This window comes from Rhea americana, unplaced genomic scaffold (assembly GCF_003343005.1).
Source record: "Rhea americana isolate MKP2758 unplaced genomic scaffold, rheAme1 scaffold_240, whole genome shotgun sequence".
NCBI lineage: Eukaryota > Metazoa > Chordata > Aves > Rheiformes > Rheidae > Rhea > Rhea americana.
Window position 1 is genome coordinate 339,988 of NW_028186358.1, and position 23,562 is coordinate 363,549.

A 23,562-nucleotide genomic window follows, 5' to 3' on the forward strand; every position below is an offset into this window, starting at 1 on the left:
CGCAGGATCCAGGTAGGACTTCCACTTTTATCCCTGTCATCAAGAAAGCAAATCTCACACCTCTTAGAATCACAGAATCCCAGAATGGGTAAGGTTGGAAGGGACCTCTGGAGATCATCTAGTCYAACCCCTCTGCTCAAGCAGGGCCACCTAGAGCACGTTAGACAGGGTTGCATCCAGGGAGGCTTTGAACATCTCCAGAGAAGGAGACTCCATCACCTCACTGGGCAACCTGTTCCGGTGCTCTGAAGAAATCRCTAAGCCATTGGCGGGCGCAGCGTGGGATTTCTTCCGTTGCCTCAGAAAGGATAGCATCCAACTGTGACGTCAGCAGAAACGAGTGATGTCACRTCTGTCAGCGAGGAATATCCCGGCTGCCTCTAGCCGAGGGACTTGTTGCATTTGGTGAGAATATAGAGTGGGGGCGATGCCCTGAGGTGTCCGCAGGAGTCTCACCGCTCTGAACATGGTGAAAGAGCATTTGATTAGAATGGGATTAAAATGTTGTTCCTTACCCTCTGGTTTTTAACTCCTCTGATCAGCAGCATCCGTGCAGGTAAGTGGATTATTATACTTTCCAGGCCTCAGTTATGGTATAGTGACCTCATAGCCTTAGTACAAGTGAGAAAAGAGGCAGGTCCTGATGTATAGCTACCAGCTCCTTGGTGCCCTGCTCCAAGCTGAATCGTTCAGTACCTTCTGCTGGAAAAGCCCTGCCAGATGTGAGATGCACACATGTGAATATTGGTGTTCACTTCTCCAGCTGTGTAATAATTTCACAGACACAGGGAGACAGTGAGGTACAGACTGCTGTGTTCAATGAACTCACATTTGTAGTGCATTTGAAGAAACTACTTTCAGTGCTTTTTCCACTAACTGCTTTCGTTACCATAGACATGCATGATTTCCAGCCTCCAGGATATATATCCTTGGATGCAGGCTATCCAATCAGCTGAAGCTGTGGTCCTTCTAACTACAGGTGGAATTATCTTACCAGACTTTAGCCAGCTAAAAGCCTCATGTTTAATCTAACCTAAGAGATTTATTCATCTCTAAGTGGAGATTTTGTTCCGTCTGTCAGAGACACCTATCTTAAAATGGGATGAATCATCTTCTGAAGGTACCTCACTCTCTCCATTAACTGCAAAAATAGGCTTGCTTACGCTAGATTTTTATCTTCTAGATGATTAAAATTTAGGTGAGATAAATGCAACTTGGACAGCTAACTCAAGCCTTTGAGGGGAAATAGCAAGTGGGAAATGCGAGGTATTATTGCCAATATCTTTCTTGTTAGTGAATACTGTGTCCAATGCTGGTGTCCAGTCCTCAAAAATAATGTTGACAAAGTAGAAAAGATTCCAAAAAGACATAGAGAGATGAATCATATTCTGGAAYGACTGCCTTACTGTGAAAGACTAAATATACTCAATTTAGTTATCAAAGAAATGGTTATGAAGGAACTGATCACAATTTATAAATGCTTATATGAATGAGAATGAAAATTCTGATTAAAGGAGCTCTTTAACTCAGTGGAAAAGGTCACATAAGATCCCGAGGATGGAAACTGCAATGGGATTAGTCAGACTAAATTGTCACAGTCTCCACCAGCTGAACTCTTTTGATCAAGACTGAATGTCTTGACAATAGCGTTATCTTCATCCTGACTTACTGCTTAATGCATAAACTAGTGAAATTCTGCAGCTCTCACTATGCTGAAGATCACTATGCAGAAGACACACCTCCAAAAAGTAGAATCAAACTGCATTACCTACGTCTCCTTTCCTTCTAGCTGGAGCACTGGAGCRTTTGAAGCCTCCATGAACCACAATGTCTAGACCACATTTCTAGAGGCACCAGTGGATGCTCSCTTTCTTTGGATAGTTTGTTTGCTTGCCCAGCTGCAACTGTGGTACAGCCCAGACACATGAAATGCTTGTTGCAAACACGCTTGGCTAGATCCAAGCAGAACTCTGTGAGGCATACAAAATCCACCCAAGAAGTGATGAAAACTGGCCAGGGTTGAATAAGCCGGTGGTACCCAAGGAAGGCAGTTTAATGAAGAACTGAGGATGTCTCTGCTCACCTACGGTCCTGGTTCTTAGCAACGTGTCATGTTTTGTGCTTAGAGTGTGGCCTCAGACMGTCTTACTGGCCTTCTCAGGGGAATGGAGAAAGGATCATAGGAGGGACAGATGCCGAGGCTGGTGATTTCCCCTGGCAAGTAAGCATCCAGAGCAAAGGGAAACATTTCTGCGGAGGCACCATCATCAGCAGCTGGTGGATTTTAACTGCGGCACATTGCTTTGTGAAAGAGCTGTGAGTACTTGAGCGAAGCGAGGCCAGCTAGGGTGCACTGCCCAGGCATAGCAGGAGAGGCACTGTGGGGTGATAACACTTCTCCCCACAAGTGTAGGGTATGTGTGAGCTTGGGATCAAGTGTAAAATACATTGAGCTTATGACTGAGCCAGAGAGAGAGACTTGAACATACGATGATCTTTGATGAAAATAGGTCTATTTTAGATCGGAGATGGCTTTACAACAAAAAAGTACACAAATCTGCGTAGCCAGGAGATGCAGGATGGGGATATTTTGAAGGATGGTGTGAGCAGTATAGTATAAATGCTCTTGATGTTGTGCTGATGCTCCTCACTTCCTGCACAATGAGTTCCTATATGCCTACGCAGATTGCAATAACATGAAAAAAAAGCAGGTTATTACATTCTGGCTTATTCTAACCCCCAAATTACCTCTGCTGTCATATAGCAAACACCTTCACCTTGCAGAGGATCTGATATAAATCCAATAGTTTCTGGATAAATCACTCCTGTGCAATGCCCAACAGCAGAACCCAGTCCCCTATGAGCCCCCTTCTGAAATATGGTGGGTTCGAGAGCGGGGCTGCGTGGTGACGAATGGCCTGTGGGAGCCGCGCTGGAGCAGCTGGCTGGTGACAGCGCGGGTCCGGAGCAGCCAGCCCGGGACACAATGATCCCGAACAACCAGCCTGCTCCATCTGTTCGTTAGCGCTTGGGCTATTTATAGCTTCTGTACATTCATGTTCTGCCCCTACACCTCTTTTCCTCTGAAAATTATCTTTTCGCTAAAAGTGAGGGTGGATTTCTGTGATATTTATAGTTAACCCTACTGCTGCAATTTGCTGACCACTATCCTACTCAGGAGGAGAAGGCATCAACCTTTGTAACACAAAGTCTTCATGTTTTCTYGTACACATACTGCTTCTCTTTTGTTAATAAGGCCACCAGATCTCACTGTTGTCCTGGGGGGAGTAGACCTCAGCCACAAGCTGGAAAACAAAAAGCTGGACAGCTTGATTCTCCATGAAAACTTTGACAGTGAGAGCATGGAAAATGATATTGCTTTGATCCTGCTTGACTCTCCCATCCAACTCAATGAACAGAAAATGCCCATCTGCTTGCCCTTCATAAGCGACCTCCACGTATGGAAAGACTGCTGGGTTGCTGGATGGGGCACCACACTTGCAGGTGAGAGGCTGTCAGGAGATGTATGTGCTAATGAAGGCTAGTAGGCATTAATTTAAATTAGGAGTTCTTCCCTGGCAGGGATTGCCATGCTGACTTCAATCCCTTTACCCTTTGTTAACGTGTCCAGGCACTTTCAGCCTCTTCACATTCACCACTTTGAGTTCAGCACAGCAACCAGTTGCCTCCTGAGCCCCCAGAGAAAAGTATCTGATAGTCTGAGCATATACATTCAGGCTGAAACCTTAAAGCTCATCTTTGCTCTCCAAGAGCTCAACTTTCTCTCTCACATTTTTCAGTATCCAAAAGGTTAGACAAGCCCCACACTGGTGGGCAAGTTAGGCTGGGTCTGAAGAGGTCTGCAGGTATAGAGTTGTCCTTGGGTTAATGCCTCTGCGAACTGGATATAGCCCACTTCACTCGTTTAGGAGAGCAGGTTGCCATTGCTAATTGCTCTGGTTTAAGCCCTAATGAAAGTTTCCCTGGCACTGAATGTGACCCAAAATGTCTATCCACAAATGGATGCAAATGGAGCAAATGAGCAATGGATAATGGGCTATTTCATTATTGGAAAGAGGTAATCAGGACATTGTGGGCAGTGCTTCAGCCTTGGGGCTTTACAGACCTTCCTGGGATATAGTTAGTTATAGTGCCATTTAATCCTTGTTACTCAACATTGTGGGGGTATTAACTCCCTTCTGAACCTCTGTGTTTTCCTTCCTATCCTTCATTTGCCTCACATAACAATAAAACACAACACAACACCATGTTGTAGTTGTCAAACTGTCCTTTTTCACCAAGGTTACATGCTCTTAGAAACCRAAAAGGAAGGGGTTACTGCTGAGTTATGGTATAATTTGGCAGGACTCCAGTGTTTTGGAAGACTTGGACTTTAGGGCTGCATCAGAGGGGAGCATCTTTCTCCCCCTACCTCTCCCAATCTTCTTCAGCGTCATGGACTCCAGAAGCACAAGGATTTCCTCAGACTTTGATTCTCAGTTGACAGTGGGTTTCTGTAGCTGCTTTTCTTTGATTAACCTCTTGGCAAAATGCTTGGAGCAAGGGTCTCGCTTTGCTGGCACAGTTGATTTCACTTTGGAGAAGCTCTCTGCAATCTAAGTTGCACCCTGTGAGAGGTTAATCCACCTGGCTCTTGCACACACCCCTTCTATTGAGGAGACATTTCAGAAGAAACCTGGGAGAAGCTGAGTGTAATGGGAAGGATGTGCAATGGTGTGATATTGGCCATACCAAAAACTAGTGGTCTCTACTAGGGACTGTGCCCTGGAGCACTAAACACCAATGCAAATAAATGCAACTAGCAGGCAACTATGCATTAAATGCAACTAGYGAGTGAGCCCTACTGCTCAAACTGAATCCCACCTTGACATTTTACCRAGCGATTTTGGGCACAATCCCACTCCCCCTGAATGATGCATTGTTCCTGGATGGGTGAAAGTGGGTCATTTCTCATCTCTACCAGCCTTTTGTCGATGGGCATCTCAAAAGGCWTCTCATGTGACAGATGGCAGCTGACTCTCCTTTGATTGCAGTCAGTTAGACATCAAGTCACATGGAGCCAYCTCCATGGACATGCCTACGTAAAAGCATTTTAATCTGAGGGCTGCCTTCTGTGAAGGTATCACATGTTAGTTGGGAAAGAGATACAACATCTTTCAGGCTTTTAGATACTACCTCTGAGTCCCTTTTTCCTGAAGGTGCAGGGAGGATGTTGCTCAGTGAAATATAGGAGAAGGAGTGAATTTCTGAAAAATCTATGGGTCTTTTCTGGGCAACAACAGCTCCAAAAAGTCAGTTTTATCCTTCAGATTCAGGTTCATTTTGAAGAGAAATGTGGGTGAAGTGAGTGGGTTTTCCATGTAGCCACAAATATTTTYGGTCCCTTCCTTGCTTGCTGTTGCACCCTATGATTTCTCTTTTTCTGTCTCAAGAAAGAACAAAATGATTGTTTTATTTGTGTACTGCTGTCCTGAGTACCACTTTGGGAATGATACGGCCAGTCTCCTGGGTGAGGCATGGCCTCATAGCCTCCCAGAAAAGGACGATGCTAGTGAGGAGAACAAGATCTTCTGTTCCAGGGCAGGCTTGATGGACTTGGCTCCTCGGCACCCCACRCTAAGTCCCCCAGAAACAAGAGTGAGACATCAGAGCAGTGCAGTGCACCTCATTTCAGAGTGTCACCAACACCAAAGGAATAAGTAGTCCCTTTGGGGTCTTCCAGCATTCATCTGCAAAAATAAGTGACTTTTTAGTCCTATTTAGCTAGCTTCCACTGCTCATGATTTTGGCTTCCCTCATTAACACCTTCCTCCCACTCTCACTCTATCTATAATGCACAAACTTTTCCCTGTCAACATTAACCCCTGTAAGCCCCCATGACCTCAAGACCATAGAGTYGTCCCCTGTGACTCTCTTACCTCAAGATGCTTTAGAAATTCAGCTGAAAGCAGKCCCTTGGGCTAGTGTCCTGCTGTGTTTTCACCAGTAACAGTGTTGTTCATCAAGGTTTGCTAATCTCCCCCGCTCTCTTTTCTCACTCACCGGATAGGGATTTCAGTGTCAGCATCCCAGGTGCTGCAGAAAGTGGAGATGAAGCTGATCAGCAGGGAGCARTGCTTGGAGTGGATCCCGCAGCTAGCAGACAACATGCTGTGTGCTGGCCTTGAGGAAGGAGGAAAAGATGCCTGCCAGGTAAAGTAAACCAGCTCCAGGATTGTCGTGCTGCCTACGGGGGCACAGAAAAATTCAGAGAGAAGTGCCTTTGCTTCAGGAATGAACATCGATCCTTTCCATGGTTTCCTGGGGTTGCTAATGCTTCTCTACAGGAGACCAGGGCAGGAAACTCAGGACCCAAGCAACCGGCTGAGTGCCTTGGTGCACAGTAAATGCATATTGATCTGGCCAGCAGGTGTGTGGGCCTCTTGGGGTCATGAGGAAGCCATGAGTCTGTGGACCCATCCCTGTGGGGACTGAAACACCCCGTCGAGCTGACAGACCTCACCACACACTCTCTCCTCCTCCCTGCCCGTACCCAACTCCCTGCAGCAGGAGAGAAATGTTTCCTCTGGAAGGAAAATGGCCAGCTGAAAGGAGGAGGAGGGAGGTGAGTGGTTTCCAAGAAGTCCCTGGGATGGTAGACAGYCTTTGCTAGCTACAGGAGAAATGATTTGGACTTTTGTTTCATGGCAATTTAATAACCTGCCAGTTGCTGCTGCCAAGCTGTGCAGCAGCTAGGATGATGGAAGGAGAGGTCTCACGCCCCTGCAGAGATGGCTCAGCACAGCCCTGGCTGGTTCCTCCTCCTGCTTGGTTTCCCCACAGCCTTGTGCAGGGCAGTACTGCTCTATTTTCAGATTAAATTCAGGAAAGAGAAAAGAAAAATTATCTAGCAGGGTCAAAGCAGAAGAACTGGCTGGGAATTTCAACTCAGGAGCTTGAGTATTAGAAWCTTTCTCYTCATGAGGAGGTTTGTCCGTGAGTATCACAGCTAGAGGAGTTTGTTTGCAATGAATCTGTGATGTGGGATGATGAACTTTTGCAAGCTAGTTATAATGAGTTAAAGCTGTAGTAGRTATCAGAGACTGCTTAGGGAGAGAGCTGATACAAATGCCCAAATGAGGAAAACCCTCACTCAGAATTTGTGCCTTCAGAGTATATACTACCATCAGGATTCCCATCCTGGTGCCAGATAAAGTCTGAAAGCCAAAAGAAGACTTTATTTTCATGACATCTAACCCGTAATCCCTTCTCCCCAAGCTGAGTAAGAGTGGAGCTCCCCCTGCAGCTTCTTYTTCAGCAGACACAGGCTTAAGATCTCTCTCCTCTACCCACCGAATTTCATGACATGTTGGAAACCAGCCAACAGTTTTCTTAGAAGTGTGTGTGTGTGTGTGTTTGCAGGGGGACAGATGGTCAGACACGTGTGCACAGCTTCATCCTGTAGGAGTCATTCACTTAGGGAACCAAACCAACATCCAGGACCGAGAGCTGTCCCCTGCCCTATGGGCAAGGACAGCAGGATGCAGGAGCCAGGGACTGCAGGCTGCAATGCTGCTGAGAGCTGGGACCCTCAGCTGGGCAGCCAAGGGGAAGCTCCGCTTTGCAAAATCATTCTTTGATTAGCCAGAGAGCATCTGTCTCCGGAGCCATTCATCTAGTGMCTTTCACCTCCATTAAATTCAATCAAAAATTTTAAAAAAGAAAACTGCCACAGGATAACATTAATATGATTAAAGAATGCACTTCCCAGCCCAGCCTTAAGTTCTGCATCTGAAACATCTTGCTGGTGAAACAGCAAGAGCACTTGTACCCGGCAAAATGAATCTCCTGTATTCAAAAAGCTGACGAGGGTGCTATTTTGATCTACAGTATGTTAGAGTAGACCAAGAAATRAACTAGAAATGTGAGCTTTCCAAGCAGTGGAAGTGTACAAAGATTTTATGTGTGATAACACTCATAAATCAGCAACTGCCCACTTTTAGTGGCAGTTTGTCCAGGCAGAAATATCTTGCAACCTGGAATAATGAGAATAAGACAGAAACATACCCTAGACTAGAACTGGAGCTGTTCAGGAATGAAACAGATTACATGTTTTTTCTTCAGAATTTGCTGTTTTGCTTGAAAGGGAAGTGTTTTGCTGATGGACAGTTTTCTGGGAAGTGCTGAGTGAATTCAGACAGGGAAGCAGACACATTTTGGCCTTGTGAGGCTGGCTGAGAAGGCTGGTGGCTTGCCCATACCACTCAAGTGGCTGATAAGGAGCTGGGAAACCAGTTAGAAACCTGATGCTTTTCTGCAGCATAGAGGTCCTCTGCACTTGATAGGAGCAAAGCACACTGTAGAAAGTGCTGTCTATTGAGCTATACTATGCCATAAAGATTTGTTAAATGATTTGGGGTTTGTGTCAAATGGGAATGAGGACAGACTTCAAAATAACAAAACCTCCTACAAAGTGGATATGATTCTTTGAGTAACTCTGCAGGAAGTCTATCCTACCACATCTGCTTGGTTATGACCCTCATGCACGTCTGGGGCACCCAGATAGGATTAGAAATGTATACATTTGGGACTGAGGTTTAAATATGGTTGGATGGGCTGAGATAAGCTCTGGATGATGATGTGATAAAAGAAGCACGGCTTTTGAGTATTAAACTCTTAGTCACGTTTCAAAGTTTAGGTCCTGCCCATGTACCTGGAAACAGGCACAGGAGAGAGGAATCTTTTTTATTCGTATTTAGTCAAACTTACAGGTACTCCTCTACCCAAATTTTAGATCTAGTAATTTATGGATTTTGGAGACTCTCTGATACACCTATTACTTATTGCTAATATGACAAGATAGTCAGCAGTAGATGAAGCTGAACTCACACATCAGTCCACGTGGGCAGATACACCTGAGCGAACTGTCGGTACTGTCCAAGAGGTAGAGCAGCTCCGAGCACAGTTTTCTTTCAGGCTAACCAGCTCTCCCAAGTGATTCGCAGACACAGTTCAAGAGTTAGATGGGCCAGGAACCATCTGCAGTAACCACTTAGTGTTCAAGTACCCCAGTTTAGAGGTTAAGAAGACACCTTTGATTAGAGGCTCTGGTCAGAGAACAAGCCATGCAATATTGAATTTGCTGGTGTAGATGTATTCAGTGTAAACCTAGAAGCATTGCACAATGCAGGCTCTGGAGCTGTCTGGACATGAACTAGGCATAAGCCTTACATTAACCTTTCCTGAGCTCTGCTGAGAATCAGGCTACACTTGTTCATGTTCGGAGCCTGGCTAAGACGGACAGGTTGCATCTAGACCCATTTTAAGTCCACACGTTCCCAAGCTGGGGCCAATGGATTACCATGACAGGTCTCTGCGTTGTGTGCCGTTTGAGTGCTAGATTTCCCCCATTGCACTTACTCTTTCCAAGCTGATTTTGCACAAGTAACTGGAGCCACACAGATAGGTATGGCCTTCACTAAGGCCTTGTTCAAAAGTTTCATCCTACTGACCATTGCCTACTGACCACTTGGCAGCAGATCATGAGTAGAAAGGCTCAGACTTTTCACCAGCTGCCGTCATACTAGTATCAGAGCATGACTAATTTGTGGATCACTGACTATGTTTCTATAATAACTCAAGGGGATTGAATAGCACTCCCAAGTATTTGTACTTAAAAAAAAAATCCATTCATTTAAAAAGCAAAATCTATTGTATACCAATTCCCTAACGGTTCTTCAGACAAATATATGGATTGACTGTGAATTAACACTAACAGGATCTGTAATTGACTTATAGTTCTGTTTAGTCAGAAACATTAGCATTAATGGATGTTCATGGAGTACAAGTGCTAAAGAACAGACACTAGAGATGGCCAATGTGTTATTTTTTGTGTGCTACATTTCTTCCATGACCCTATGAACCACAATTTATATCTAATTCCTTGCTTTCTTAAGCATCTTTTGTTGGGCCCTGATGCAATGGTAACTTGAACAATAATTAGAGTGTAAGGAATTCACAAAGCAAATGCCTCTTCAGTGTCTTGCCTATTCAGACAGAATTCAGTAAATGGCCCAATTATATTTCAGAGAGTTTCTGCAAAAGAGGTCTGTGGGGGCAGTTTGGAAATGTGATGATTAGGATGGAGTGTGTTCAGCTGAAAGTCRCAGTTCACATATAGTTCAGGTCAACAGCAGATGAAGGAGGTCCAGGACCTGGCCTGACTTTCAGAGGAATGAATCTTTGTGTGGCCATAAACAAGTAGTGGGATCATTCCAGTTCAGCCTTGCTCTACCCACCCCCCTTTCTGTGTAGGGCTTATCTGAGTCACTTGCTGAAGGTATCTACCCTCTTCCAGTGGTGATAGCAGGAGGTGATCGTGGGCACCTGATAAATGTCATAAATGATGCTAGAATGCATCCAGGGCTCTGGATTTTCATTTTTTTGCTTATGTGAAAAAGGCAGTGAAGGACCTCTTTCCTTCACTCTGATATATCCTGCCCACATATGCTGTGAGCAATTTGGAGAGAAACATTCGTATTTACAGCACCCGGGATGCTCAGGGCTCTACTCACCCCCACATAGCTGTAGCTGCTGACACCCTGTGTGAGATTTATCTGGTCTGATGCAAATGTCTCTTCTACAGCCATCTGAATCTAGCTAATCACTGGGGCTCCCTTTCCATTAATGGGGAGAAACAAGAATTTCTGATACGTGGGTCATCTGGATTGTTTTAGCAGTCCAAAGATGAGTGCTTATTGCTCCCCATTACCTAAAAGCAAGTCCAGGGTGTCTAGCTCACAGGGAGATGCAGGGCTCCAAGGCAGGATGATTGCCTACACGAGTGCCTAGTGTCATTTTAGATGCCCCAGGTTATACCCCTAGCATTCAGTTACCCCCTGCCTCAAATTGTGCTTGAGTGATAGTAATGGATTGTAATGGAAGCTCAGACACCTATGGTGGGAACACCTAAGAGAGATGATCAGTCTGGAGCCGAACTCAGCCCTCGCGTTCTCATTTGATCTGTGTATAATAGTAAGTGCTAAACCTGTGCAGAAGTGACAAAAGCTTTTGCATCCATTTGCTCGTGCTAATGCAGCTTGAAAGCTGAAAAGGGAAGACTTGTGAAACAGAATTCTTAAAAGTAGAAAGACTGCAAATGAAAAACAGGCCCGTACAGATAAGTTTTCAACTGGAGAAGCACAGAAAGGTCACAAACCTGGGAAACATACCTTGTAATGAATCCCTCAAGCTGTTCAAAATATCTGAAAAAAAGGTTGAGAAATGGTGTGATCGCAGTAGGTACCTGTATGGACTGTATCTGTATGAGGCCTGAGGTTATAGACCCTTCTGTCTAGCAGACAAAGGCATCCTGGGGGCTAGGAGCTGAAGCTGACAACAATACAATTCAAAGTTATATCTTACTATTGTACCTTACCTTAATATTGCAGAGAGTGACCCACTCACTAGCCTTGTGATAAGATTCCCTATCACTGAACAATTGCTAATATGACAGGRTAGGGTTTTTTTGTTTGTTTTGTTTTGCTTTTTGTCATAAAGGACACTGGTTAAGTAAGAAGGAATCCTGGGAAGCCCCAGAATGAAGCAATAGAAAAGCTTTTCAGGATTTGCAGTCTGATAAATTTACCTCTGATGTGTACTTTTTATGTGCAGCTTGTCAGAATTAGAATATTTCTCCTCCATCCCATGAGTTTATACAGCTTTCATCTTTTCATCATTTTATTATATGGGCAGACAAGTGAAGACATTCAAGCTATAGTGGCTTAATTCTTTAATCTATCAAAAGTATTCCTTCCTAGCGCAGGGTGGATGTTGATAATGTCCCACATCTCTTGTACTTTCTTCCTCTGGCACCCTACAGCTGTAGCTTTTGGTCCCTCAAACTGAAGTTCTTTGGTTTGCCATAGGAGGTCCAGAATTATTTTATGTGCACTGGGAGCAAGGATATGAGGARCAGAAAATCTCTGGATCCAACTGAACAAAAAAATCCTATTGTGTGCTTGTCCTTAGAGTGGGGGAATGGATGTGATGACTCAGAGGAGCTGCTTCTCATTCAATTATAGTGAGTCAACACAGCTTTAAGGGAAAGTCATGACTCACAGATATATTCAAAGTCTTTGAAGGAGTCAACAAGCATGTGGCAGAGGGTGATCCAGCTGATATAATGCACTGAGATTTCCAAAATTCTTTTAATGAGATTTCTCACCAAAGACTTGTGGAGAAACTGAACTGTCATGAAGTAGAAGGACTTCTGTTTGAAAGGCAGGAAATGYAGAGGAAGGATTTGACAAGAGCGGAGTCTCACAAGGGGAGTCTCATTGGGATCTGTGCGAAGAATTGTGCTCTTCAAGGAGAGCAAATGCTGAGACARTGAAGTTTGCTGATGCCACAATGTTATTTAGAGTGGTCGAAGTTAAAACTGGCCGTGAAGAGGTGCAGCAGGCTCTCATTATTCTGAATGACTGGAGGTTAAAACAGCAAATGCAATTCACTGTTGATAAATGCAAAGTAATGAATATAGGGAAAAGCAACTCCAGCTGTACTCATACAATAATGGGCTCTAAACTAGCTATTACCATGTAAGAAGATCTCTGAATAACTGTGGATAGTCCTTCAAAAACATCAGCACAAGGCTCTGTGGAGGTCGAAAAGGCAACAAGAATATTATGAATTATTAGAAAAGCAATAGGAAGCTAACCAGAACAGATTGTTATGGCAGGGCACTAATCTTGGAGGCCTGCATCTTGTTTGTGGTGTGCAATTCCAGTCCACCCCATCTGAGAAAGGAGATAGTAGTTTCAGAAGGGGAACAGAGTAGAGTAAGAAGGATGAAGAGGGGCATGGGATAGCTTCTGGATGAAAAGRGAATAATAGACAAGGACTCTGAAGCACTAAAAAAGAAATGGATGATGAGGATATCACAGAGATTTCTGAAATCAAGGACAGCAAGGAAAAGACAGTCYATAGTGACAGGTCACTACTGTTAAAAGAGATGGAGTAGGGGCATCCAGTGGTAGTATTGTATCAGGCAGCAGATTTGAAAAAAAGAGAAGGAAGTATTTTTTCATCCAACAGATAATTAAACTATGGAATTCACTGACCAGGATGTTATGGGTATTTATCCTGAGGGATAAATGGATTCAAAAAGCAATTAAATAACTTCCTGATGAAGATCCCTCTAAGGCTATTAACCACTGTGATGTAAATACAACTCGGTAAATACTTGCCTTGCTTCTCATTCTCTTTCCCTGAGCACTTGCTACAGATGACTGTCAGAGATAGGAGTCTGGGCCACACGAGTCTTTGGTCGGACGCATTATGACTGTCTTTAAGTCAGTGCCACAATAGTTATTAATGGACCTTGATGACACCCATGTGGATTAGGGCAGTCTTGTTCTCCTATTTATTTTCCAGCAAGGAGACAGAGGGACAGAGTAGCTGAAGSTTCCTACCAGAGCTATCAAACAGAGCCCAGAGGCACCATGAAAGGAATCCARCCACCTTAGCCAAGGGCAAATATCCTGTGTTGCCTGGTTCATCGTCAGTACCTGCACGCTAAAAATGACCATAGCCTCCTTCCTGCCTCCTTCATCTAAAGATTTTGTGGTCATAGTGAAATAATTGAAGAAATCATCTGTTTGCAAAAGCCTTTACTTCCTGCAGCCAGGGCAGCTCTAACGGCAAGTGTTGTTGTTTGCATGCTGATTCCCTTCAGTTTACACAGAGCTTACCAGCACGAAAATGAAACCAGCGATGACTTGCAAGGATTGTGTACCCGTCTAATGAGTATCAGATGGGTTGTTCTCCCTCCCCCAGAGCTTCTCCCACCTAAGATTTATGTGGCTGAATGTGTTTGTTCTAATCAATTACCGTGCTGCAGACATGAATACAAATATGAAGGAAGAGGATTATCCTCCTTATCCGAAGCCCACTGAAGTCAGCGGAAAGGCTCCTGATGTTCATGAAAAGACTTTGGATGCAGTAAAAAGGATGAAACTTTTGAGCAGCTTCAGTGAACAAAATGCCTTGTTAGTCTGTGACAGTTTTTATACAACCCAGAACTATTTAGCAGCTAATATATCATCACTCTCAACTCCCCTAATGGGAGGATTAAGATGCAGTTGTGGAAGGCTTGAATTCAGCACCAGATCTGATTTGATGTGGTTGGTTTTTGCTCACCCTCACACTGACAAGAAACATGCAACAGAAGCAAGGGTGCTATTTTTAGTTATTTTACAGTCCAGAAACTTGGCAYGTGGACTGAAGAGCAGTAGCAGGTATCTGGTGTGTGCTGCTGACCAGAAGCATTTCACTACCAGGATACAGGAGGCTGAAAGTTTAGAGCAACATTTAATAAATAAGTTCTTCAATCTTTAGAGTCGTTAACCTGAGCACTCATTAAATTAGTGGTCCTGGAGACATYACAGAGCTGAGAAAATTGTACCAGGCAGAAACCTTGTTATTCCCACATCCTGTGCTTCACGAGGATGGAAAGTCTTGGGCCAACATTTTTAAGAGCTTAAAGAGGATGCAGGGATTTTCAACAGTGTTCAAGAACTGAGTGTTTTTTGCCTRTCTTTAGTCCTATAAAAATCAGGCTATGATTCATCTGGGCTACTGATATAATTATATGAGAGAGATTATCACATGCATAGGATGATTTATCCCAATATATAATAGACATCCAAATTACACAGTTAAGGGAAATGGCATGTTAGCTGTCCAAGTTCTTTCGCCTCTGTACAGCAGACCTTCTCAGCCCATGTGGAAAGGGATCTGAAGCAGGATTTGGTTCTCAGGGCTTGCTGAGAATGTTATTTGTGAAATGGATTTGCAGCTGCTGCCTGGGTTTTCACAGCATTGCCGAACTCCCTCTCTCTGCAGGTTTTAAATTGCTTTCTGCAGCTGACAGTCCACCAGGCCCTGCAGACAGCTCTCTTTCCTCATTGAAGTACTGGCTGACTCCAAGCAGCACAACGGATCGGGCAAAGAACAAAACAAACACGGCTAAAGAGGCAAACAGGGAAAAGTAGATCTGATTTAAAAGGAAAACTGTGTGATCTATAGCTTTGAATACAGATTCTAGGCTCTGGCTCCTGGCTCTGCCATTGCCATGCAGAAATCACATCCCTTTTGTGCCTTGCTTTTCTCAGCTATAAAATACAATGAGACCTTCCCCTCAGGGACAGTCACMAGGTATCAGGCATTAATTGGTATCAAATCATTTAAGCATCCTGGGAGAAGGGTCCTTCAGAAGTGTGAACAGCCTCCAGGACAGGCAGTGAAGCCCCTGCCGGGAACATTTCCATCCTGCAGCTGGTGAACGGGGACCTGCCAGTATTCACATCTGGGGCGCGGAGAGCAGCCAGYGTGATGCACCCCAAGATATCTGTGGTCAGGGCCTTCAGCGCTTGCTGCGTCGTTGGCTCAGGAGTGGCTCCCACGCTCTTCCTTTCGTTTCTGTAGGACGCTCAAAGCCCCTTCCTTTCACTACCAGCGTAATACATTTATCCTGTTCCTGCCCTGAGGGAATTAGAGTAAAATTCCCAGTTAGTTGTCTGTACAGCCTCGATGACGTTCATTTGTTTGAACAGGATGCCATAGCCAAGGACACTGGTAACATGTGGGTTCAAGGCCACTGCAAGGTCATTTGCGCCRTCCCTACAAATTCTTGGCCAGAAGAAAGTCAGCAAATGTCTTGAGATCGTGTTTGTGAAGTGTCCAGTACAATCAGCTGAGATGCGGACGTGTAGCTATAGCAAGAACAATTCAGTAGAAACAGCATTGAATGTCAAAGCAACATTTACTCTGCGTTTGTCATAATTTCTTCCCTCCTATGTTCACTTTGAACAACAATAACAATAAAAACAGGAAAAAAAAATAAAAATGATAAAAATCTTACGGGCCTGGACCCCCTATCTAACTGAAGTGAGTAGGAATTCTGCCATAAACTCCAACGGCAGCAGATGAATTGCACAGGAGACTACAACCACTTCTTATTAATTAATTAATATACATTAGCAGCTCAGGAAAGCTACCAAGAAAAAGTGGATTGTATATTGATGACAAAGATGCTTCTCAAACTGAGGCAAAAAGAGGGAAGGACAACATTTCCTGGGAAAACTCTCTTGGGAAATGTGTTTGCATTGAAYTTTTGTACACACCATGTAAACTATTGGAGACAAGCTAGTAAAAAGGTACAGACCCAATGCAGAAGGTATTTCTGTGTTATTTAGAGCAGTGACTGCACAACAATTAAGATGTACATTGTTCTCAAGAACAAAAACCGTATCTAGCTGGGTGCATTTTGATCCCTCCCAGAGGCTGGTTCTGCTTCTCCATTAGGTTGTATTCAGAGATGGCTCACAGAGGGCGTATGGGCAGCTGAAGGGACTCTTGGCTTTCAAGCTGCCACAGCCAGCAGAAAGACGTTCCTCTCTCCAGGCTGGCTGTGATGTGCGTCTGCAGGCTTGCACACGTTGTGTGAGCCAAGGTCGCCCCTGCAGCAGAGAGCAAGCTTGCAGTGAATTTAGCGTAGTTACAAGAAAGGTTGGTCGGGCTTAGTGTTCATCTCATTTAATTGCTGTAAAGTTAGCCCCCAGAAACAGCAGCAGCAAGGATCTGGCACYTACCTGCCTAGGCTTTGCAGAGCAACCAAGGACTGAATGAGCAGTCATAGCTGATACCCCTTTCACTCTCAGATGTTGTCTTTTGATGACAGGATTCAAGCATCCCGTTGGGGCCAGGTGAAGGTGTGGAAGAGGCTGAGGGGGTTGACTGGCATTGCACCAAGCCATAACTTTCCACGGGTTTCCTCTTCTTACTTTCTTTTATTCTGTAGGTATCTGATATGAGCTCTGAAATTTGGAGCCTCCAAGCACTCATGAGCTCTCGATGATGTTTGATTTTCCTGTTCAGCCTCTGAGATGCAGCTGCTATCGGAGACCTGAAGTTTTATCCCACTCTAATGTCATTTTTATGCCCTAGGGGGACAGCGGGGGACCACTGGTTTGCACCCATGGGAATACCATGAAGTGGTTTGCCGTCGGTATCGTCAGCTGGGGAGAAGGTTGTGGAGAAAAGCAAAGCCCTGGGATCTACACCGCTGTTTACAGCTACCTTGGCTGGATCCAGGCGGAGACAGCCAGAGATGGGAAACCTTTTATCCCAGAAGGCATGGAAAATGCTGCAAATAACATTCAAATTCCTTCCAGTGCTAAGGCGCAGCTGAAGTTTCTTGAGTCTCCTCTCCTTTTGTTTATCTATTTTATAGCAATTAGATTACTCTAGAGAAGATTTTTCAAAACATAATAAAAGTCAGGACTATTGTGTTGTCCTTCTTTTGCCACTGAGCCATATGTTTTGTCTCGGGTCAGCCTGCTCCAGCTTACTGACATAGATACAGACGCCAAAACGAGAGATGCCATGGGGAGCAACGGAGAGGCCAGAGAAATTAAATGAGAGTGAGGACTCAGGAAAAAGTGGCTGTGATCCTCTGAAAAGCCTGTACTATCCACACCGGTGGTTTAGGTCAGGCACAGTTATCTACTAAGCACAGAGCCCAGACGCAAGGTCAAGATGTGGCATCTGAAGGATTTACTCCCCTCAGAAAGCTGAAACTAGGAAATATTTTAGCTCATCCAACTGTGAATTAGCTTAGGTGTTGGCAGGAGAGCCTTGGGTAATACAGCTTACAGTGAATTATTAGGTGGGCTAATGTRTCTTATACCTTGCACCTGGAGCAAGCTAAGAGCATGCTCAGGTGAGAAGTCAAGCTGCAGGAGCATGACTGCTTGTCAAATTCTTCACTATGTCCCTGTGCTAGAAACAAGGCAGGAAAGGCACTAGCTGGTGCTGGCCATCCACAGCAGGACTATAACACCGGTGTTTGAAAATGTAGCTTAATATAACCAGTCAGTCTTACTTATCTGGATTGCCAGTGCTGGGTTTTGTTCATTAGAGACATTAAAGCAAAATCTGGCTGGCTGGAGAGAGCTACTCTGAAAAGCTACAAAAGCCCCTTGGTTTGATAATAAGCCAAAATCTCTGAGTACAGGGGTTCTGAACCCCAAATAGGGAGTATCTGGCTGCTTTCTCTGTACTCAAACACAACCTGAATTCAAGCTCTTTTTCCTTTATCCTCCAGCCAGGCAGGCTCTCTGTGCACTGTGCAGAGTGGCTGATAAATACCATGCAAACAAATGGCAAATAAAAAGCAAATAGCATTTTTTTCTATGATAGAGGCCTATTACTTGCATTTCTGAGATGTCCRGTTCCCAGTGAAACCGGTCTGGTCCTTCATGCAACATCGCCCTACACTCTCCAGCAGCAAAGTGCGTTATGAAATGCTTTCTGGTTCTCACGGGGAGGTTGCTTTCTTGAAAGTGGTGGGGAAGGAGGCATGCAGCAAGGTCTCCTTCATGTCCCACCTTTGCAGAGGCGTAAAAGCACCTGTAATTTGCAACAATGATAAAACTCAGTGAATGTGCAATGGGATAGAACCTCACAAATTGGTTTTAATTACCTTGATACTTTCTGGCTAGCTGGTGGAGAAGCCTTGTAAATGAGAATTAATTCATCTACCTTAAGCTAATGCAAACCCATCTTGGCATAAAAGTCAGACTTTATTTTCTGTGTTATCTGAGCAGAAAATAATGCTTAATTATTATTAGCTCTGAGTAATGCTTATGAAAATTGCTCCACATTAATTTCACATGGCTGACTGGCTAATGGATACATAAGGGTCTTGTACCCTTTGCAAAAAGACTAATAAAAGCTAAAAACAAGGGGAATATATTACTTTAGCAGCTATTAGTAGTAGACATGTCTGCTGGCATTAATACTTATATTTATTTTCCTTTCTATTAATAATATATCAACAGATTCTAGAAGCTATGGCAGGCACTGGACATCAGGAAATATTTCCTGATGCTGCAATCTATTCGGCTACAGAATTGTTTCCCCCAAAGGAAATGAGAGATGTCCTCCCGCTTGAATTATTTTAATGTAGTGATTGTATAAAGCACTTTCGTCTAGAGCACATGGCACAGAAAAAGCCTGCGCTTACAGGGAACTGCAAAAAGACCCACTAGGTCTTTTCCATCAGTAGCATTTGCAAGCTGATAATGGTCTGTGTTAAATGAAGGCAATGCTACTTAGTGATTACAGCAGGACACTGTGGCTATGGGTTTTGGTCTGTTCTGCTGCTCGTTTACTGGATGGCCTTGGGGAAAGTCAGTTTGTGGCATTTGCCTCAGTTTCCCTACTTGTAAATTGGGGCAACAAAAAATGATTCACTTTGCTGTATGCAAACATCAGTTCTGCAAATAAAAAACAGCTGTGTAGCTACACAATAATAAATAGGAAAGAGGCCTTCTTCTCCCTATTTAAAACATTACTGAGATAGGCATTTTAAAATGAACCCATCTTTGCTAGTATATACACTCTTCAATAATTTGGGTGGGAATGGAAATGTTTCTCTGATATTTCTATGCCATAAATAGGTCTGATGAAAATATGTTGATGAACATATTTCTTTTCAAAAGTATTTGTGTTTTGAGTGAGCACATCACCTTSGACTGTGGTTTTGATGGGATGTGCTGGAGTCATACAAAATCAAAATGCAATAAATCAGTTTGTCATTAACATTTCAATGTGACCCATTAATTTTTWAAGCCTTAAAGCATTTTTGTAATAAAATTTGCTATGTTATTGTATTCCATATTTGTGGCTTTAGACCATCCAAAAGAAAGTTTCCAAATGSAACTGTTTCAGCTTTCCTGTTTCAGGCTAATTTTTTACTTAATTTTCAGCTTATTTCCTACTGTTCCTTCCATCTTATAGTCTTCATCTCTRGTCAAACCAATGGAGAACATTAAGTGGGAACCAGCAGCTTGTGGAAAATAAATGTGTCTCTTGCAATATCCTTTGCTCAGTGAGAAAAACTGGCCAAAATAAAACAACAGGGTGCTGCGTGGAGCTTGGTGATTCAAAAAGTAATGCACCAAAATACAGATTTTGTTCCTCAGCACTACACCTTTAGCAGTAAACACCAGAAGAGAAGCAGGCTATGAGAATGCTTAAAGTATTTGGGCAACATCCATAAAAGAGCTGAGAGAAAGGAATAGGAGTATATGTATACTCAGAGAGACAAAGAAGAAGTATTTGGAAAGAGTGAAGATGTAACAGAAGTCAGGCCCTGCTTATACTTTTTCCTAAGGAAATAAAAACAAGACTTACTGTGAGCACTGAAGGCAGCAAGTTAAAGGTCAATGTACCAAAATATTTTTGGACTTTGTTGTGTAGGAAGGAAGAACTGCATATATGCATGTTTCTTGRGTAGCTTCATCCCACCTGGCCATTTACAGCCATGTTTAAGTAGAGAGATGTAGGATTCAAAGATGATGGTGCTTCTGCAAGTTTGGTGGCAATAACTGGTTGTGGATGAGAAGTGATGTGGACTCCAAGTCAGGCAGCTCCATTTTGCAGAAAGACTAGATATCTCACTTGTTCTAAAAGCATCAGTCCAAGGTTACTGATATCCCATGACATAAGGCCATTGCAGAAACTCAGCCTTTATTCAGCACGGTGGTCCCAGAGTACTCTCCCACCTCCTCTTCTGTACATGGGACATGGGTGATCCAAGGACAAAGCAGAACACGGCGTGATTCTTTTATGGAAAAGAGAGAGAATCTCATTTTTCCCTTTTCCATCATGTGCTTCCTCACAGGAACAGGACATAATGAAAAACACAGGCTTGTCTCCTCTGGCTCCCTTTAGCATCCCGGGCAGCTCTCTGCCCCTCTGAAGTGAGGCTAGTGCATCGGCAGATGGCATACACAGCCTGTGACCGCCAACACTGGCATCCATTTGTCATTTCAAATACGCTGCATGCAATGTTTTGACTTTGTGTGTGTCTTTAGACGTATGAGTTCAATGCAAGTGAAATGTAAGAGGGCTTATTTCTCTCCAGCATGGGAAGGACTTCTGTTTCCCTCATAGGCAATGACTGTGCTGTTGTCTGATCACAAACTGTACATATAGTAAAGAAAATTGTGTCTTTAATTGTGTCTTTAATTGTTAATAAGGGAGATTAGAGCTGGAGACTGGAGGCCACAAAGGATCACCACCCATTCCTACATTAGCCAGTGTCTTCCTAAGTGGCCTTCTGGACAAGTCATTTTTCMGACTAAGGACTCAGTTTACCCATCTGTTCACATGAGAATAATTAGAAGCCAGGGACTTCTCATGGGATGTAGCAGTTGCTGTATTGATTAACCATTCTTATTAAGTAAATTTAAGGTAGCTGTGGGACAGAAAGCAGTACTGAACAGTACCAAGCAACTTGATTTGTTCAACAGCTGCAGAACAGGCTGGCTGTTAGACTTCAAGAGTTGCTTCTAGTAGGTGGAATGTAGTCTAGAGGAGAGCTTGGCTTTGGGATGAATCCAGGCTGGAAGTGGGCAGCCACCTGACAAGCCTAACCAACCAGGCAGTATTCCTTAATTCATCCCAAAAACACAATCATGCCCTTCCCTGCAGGGGATCTTCAGTGAGCAATGCCTGTCCTTTTTGTAGCACTTGTCATTATTGACCTTCAAGAACACCTATTCCACTTGAAGGACTTTGATTTCTATTTTACTCTTTGAGCATTTCATTGCTCTATCCTTGAATGCAAGAGCAAAAGCTGTGCTTGGTCTAGTGGTACATGGAGGTACCACTTGCTTGAAGGAAGCCAGTGRGGTTTGGATAGCACTGGATCCTGCGGCTGAGGGGCACTAGTGAATCAAATCTCTAAATAAAAATACAAACAATTTCAACTAAATGATTTCCCAAAGGTCATCAAGTAACACTGTAGCAGACAGCGGGAATCTAGATTGCTTGAGGTGAAGTCCTGATACAGSTTCACTTGAACAGGCAAAGATATGTGGCCTGAGCTGCAAGATTTGGCCACACATGCTGTTACCTTGGTGAGGCAGATGTAGCTGGGACCTTGCCAGAGTGGACAGAGATGAATGTGCACCAGGACTGCAGGGAAATCCCTCTGTTTTTCTGGCAGTCCTGTGACAGCCCAATTGCACTGCTGGTCATTGGTAGACCTATGGCTAACCACTCTAAAACTTCTCAGGTGCTTCAAGAGCAYCAGCTTGATCACCTCTAGGTAGATCATACTCCCCTGCTTTTCTGACATTGCTGTGCATAACTCCAGGTGYTTATTAGGGCTTGCAAAATGAACCAGTCAGCAGCAACAGAGATCATAACATACTGCAGCATCACACATCTTCTGACTGAGTATTTCCAAGTATCTGTGTTCAAAGSATTTGCTACTCATGTCTTCTCTGAGGTGTCTCATGCTTGTGAGCACTTTTTGTATTCACAGTCACTTGCTTTCTTCATGCCTCATCATGACTCATTGCTTCAAGAGCTCTTTAATATGCAATACACTTCCTTCCCACAGCCTGGACTACTAAGTGATTTAGCATGTGGCTGTAGTGGAGATCATTGCTTTTGACTCCTCCGCTGGGAAGGGTGGACTTAGAGAATGCACTGGAAAGTTAAAACTCTTGTCTTCCTCAAAGCTTTTGAATTCATCATGACCCTTAACACTAACTCTGCAGACATTAATCACAACGTAAGTGATTGCAGAGCCAGCCCGCATGCCTCTAGACTTGGGGAATGAAGAGAAAAGGATGATACAGTGGCTGAGACAGTACACGTAGACACAGGGGGCCTAAACTCAGTTCTGCAGCAGCCCAGTGAGATCCTAGAGGAGCTCTGTAGGGTTGCATTTGAAGAGGACTAGCTCTTGAAATTTGAGACGGTAAATTGTGAGCCAATTCATTTGGAGAATTACTGGGAGAAGAGACCTTTAACTCTTTGTCCCTTGTGCTTTCATCACAACATGAGAGAATTTGAATGGGCTTGTGCTTTGGACATAAATGGGAAGAAATTTTCTCACCTTTGAAGAATGTTGCTTCAGTCTTGTATCCCAAATAAAGATTTGGGAAGAAGATAGGAAGGTAAAGGTTTTGACTGAAGAGGTTCATCTCAAGTAAGAACTTTGGGATCATCCTTGATCTGAACAGAATCGTGGGAAGAGTCCAGGGGAACCATAGAAACAGTCTGTTACCTACAAGTATGAGTTTACAATCAACCCCTGAAACATGATATGCTGGTCTATTGGTCTACATATTTCTTTATTTTCATAGTGCTGATAACAGTGCACTGAAAATTTGTCCTACTTTGCAAGTTTAGGCTGGAAACTGAAGCTAGAATGGACATATGGAGCAGAGGGCTTTTGGGGGAGAGAAGGAGGCCCAAGAGTGATGTAGCAACTCCAGGGCACCGAGGACGTGCTGAGAAACTTCCAGCTGGCTGAGTGTCACTGCCCCAGACATGCTCTCAGCAAGTGCTGTGGAGGTGGAGTGGGAAGCCGGAGCAGGATGTGTAGGGAAGCATAAAGAATCACAAAGTGTTTGTTCAAGGCAGGCCCAATTGCTTGGTGCCTTCTGACAAGAGAGTCATTTGTCGGATGAGCGAGCA

At 43.9% G+C, this 23,562-nt stretch overlaps 1 protein-coding gene across 1 annotated transcript; it reads left to right on the plus strand.

The window, feature by feature from the left end:
* Window positions 1-486: 486 nt before the first annotated feature.
* Window positions 487-17,339, plus strand: PRSS55 (serine protease 55). Its single transcript, XM_085306519.1, has 5 exons — window positions 487-556; window positions 2,127-2,316; window positions 3,257-3,504; window positions 6,071-6,213; window positions 17,008-17,339. The coding sequence occupies exons 1-5, from the start codon at window positions 502-504 to the stop codon at window positions 17,308-17,310; spliced, it is 939 nt and encodes a 312-aa protein (XP_085162645.1). The 5' UTR covers window positions 487-501; the 3' UTR covers window positions 17,311-17,339.
* The last annotated feature ends 6,223 nt before the right edge of the window (window positions 17,340-23,562 follow it).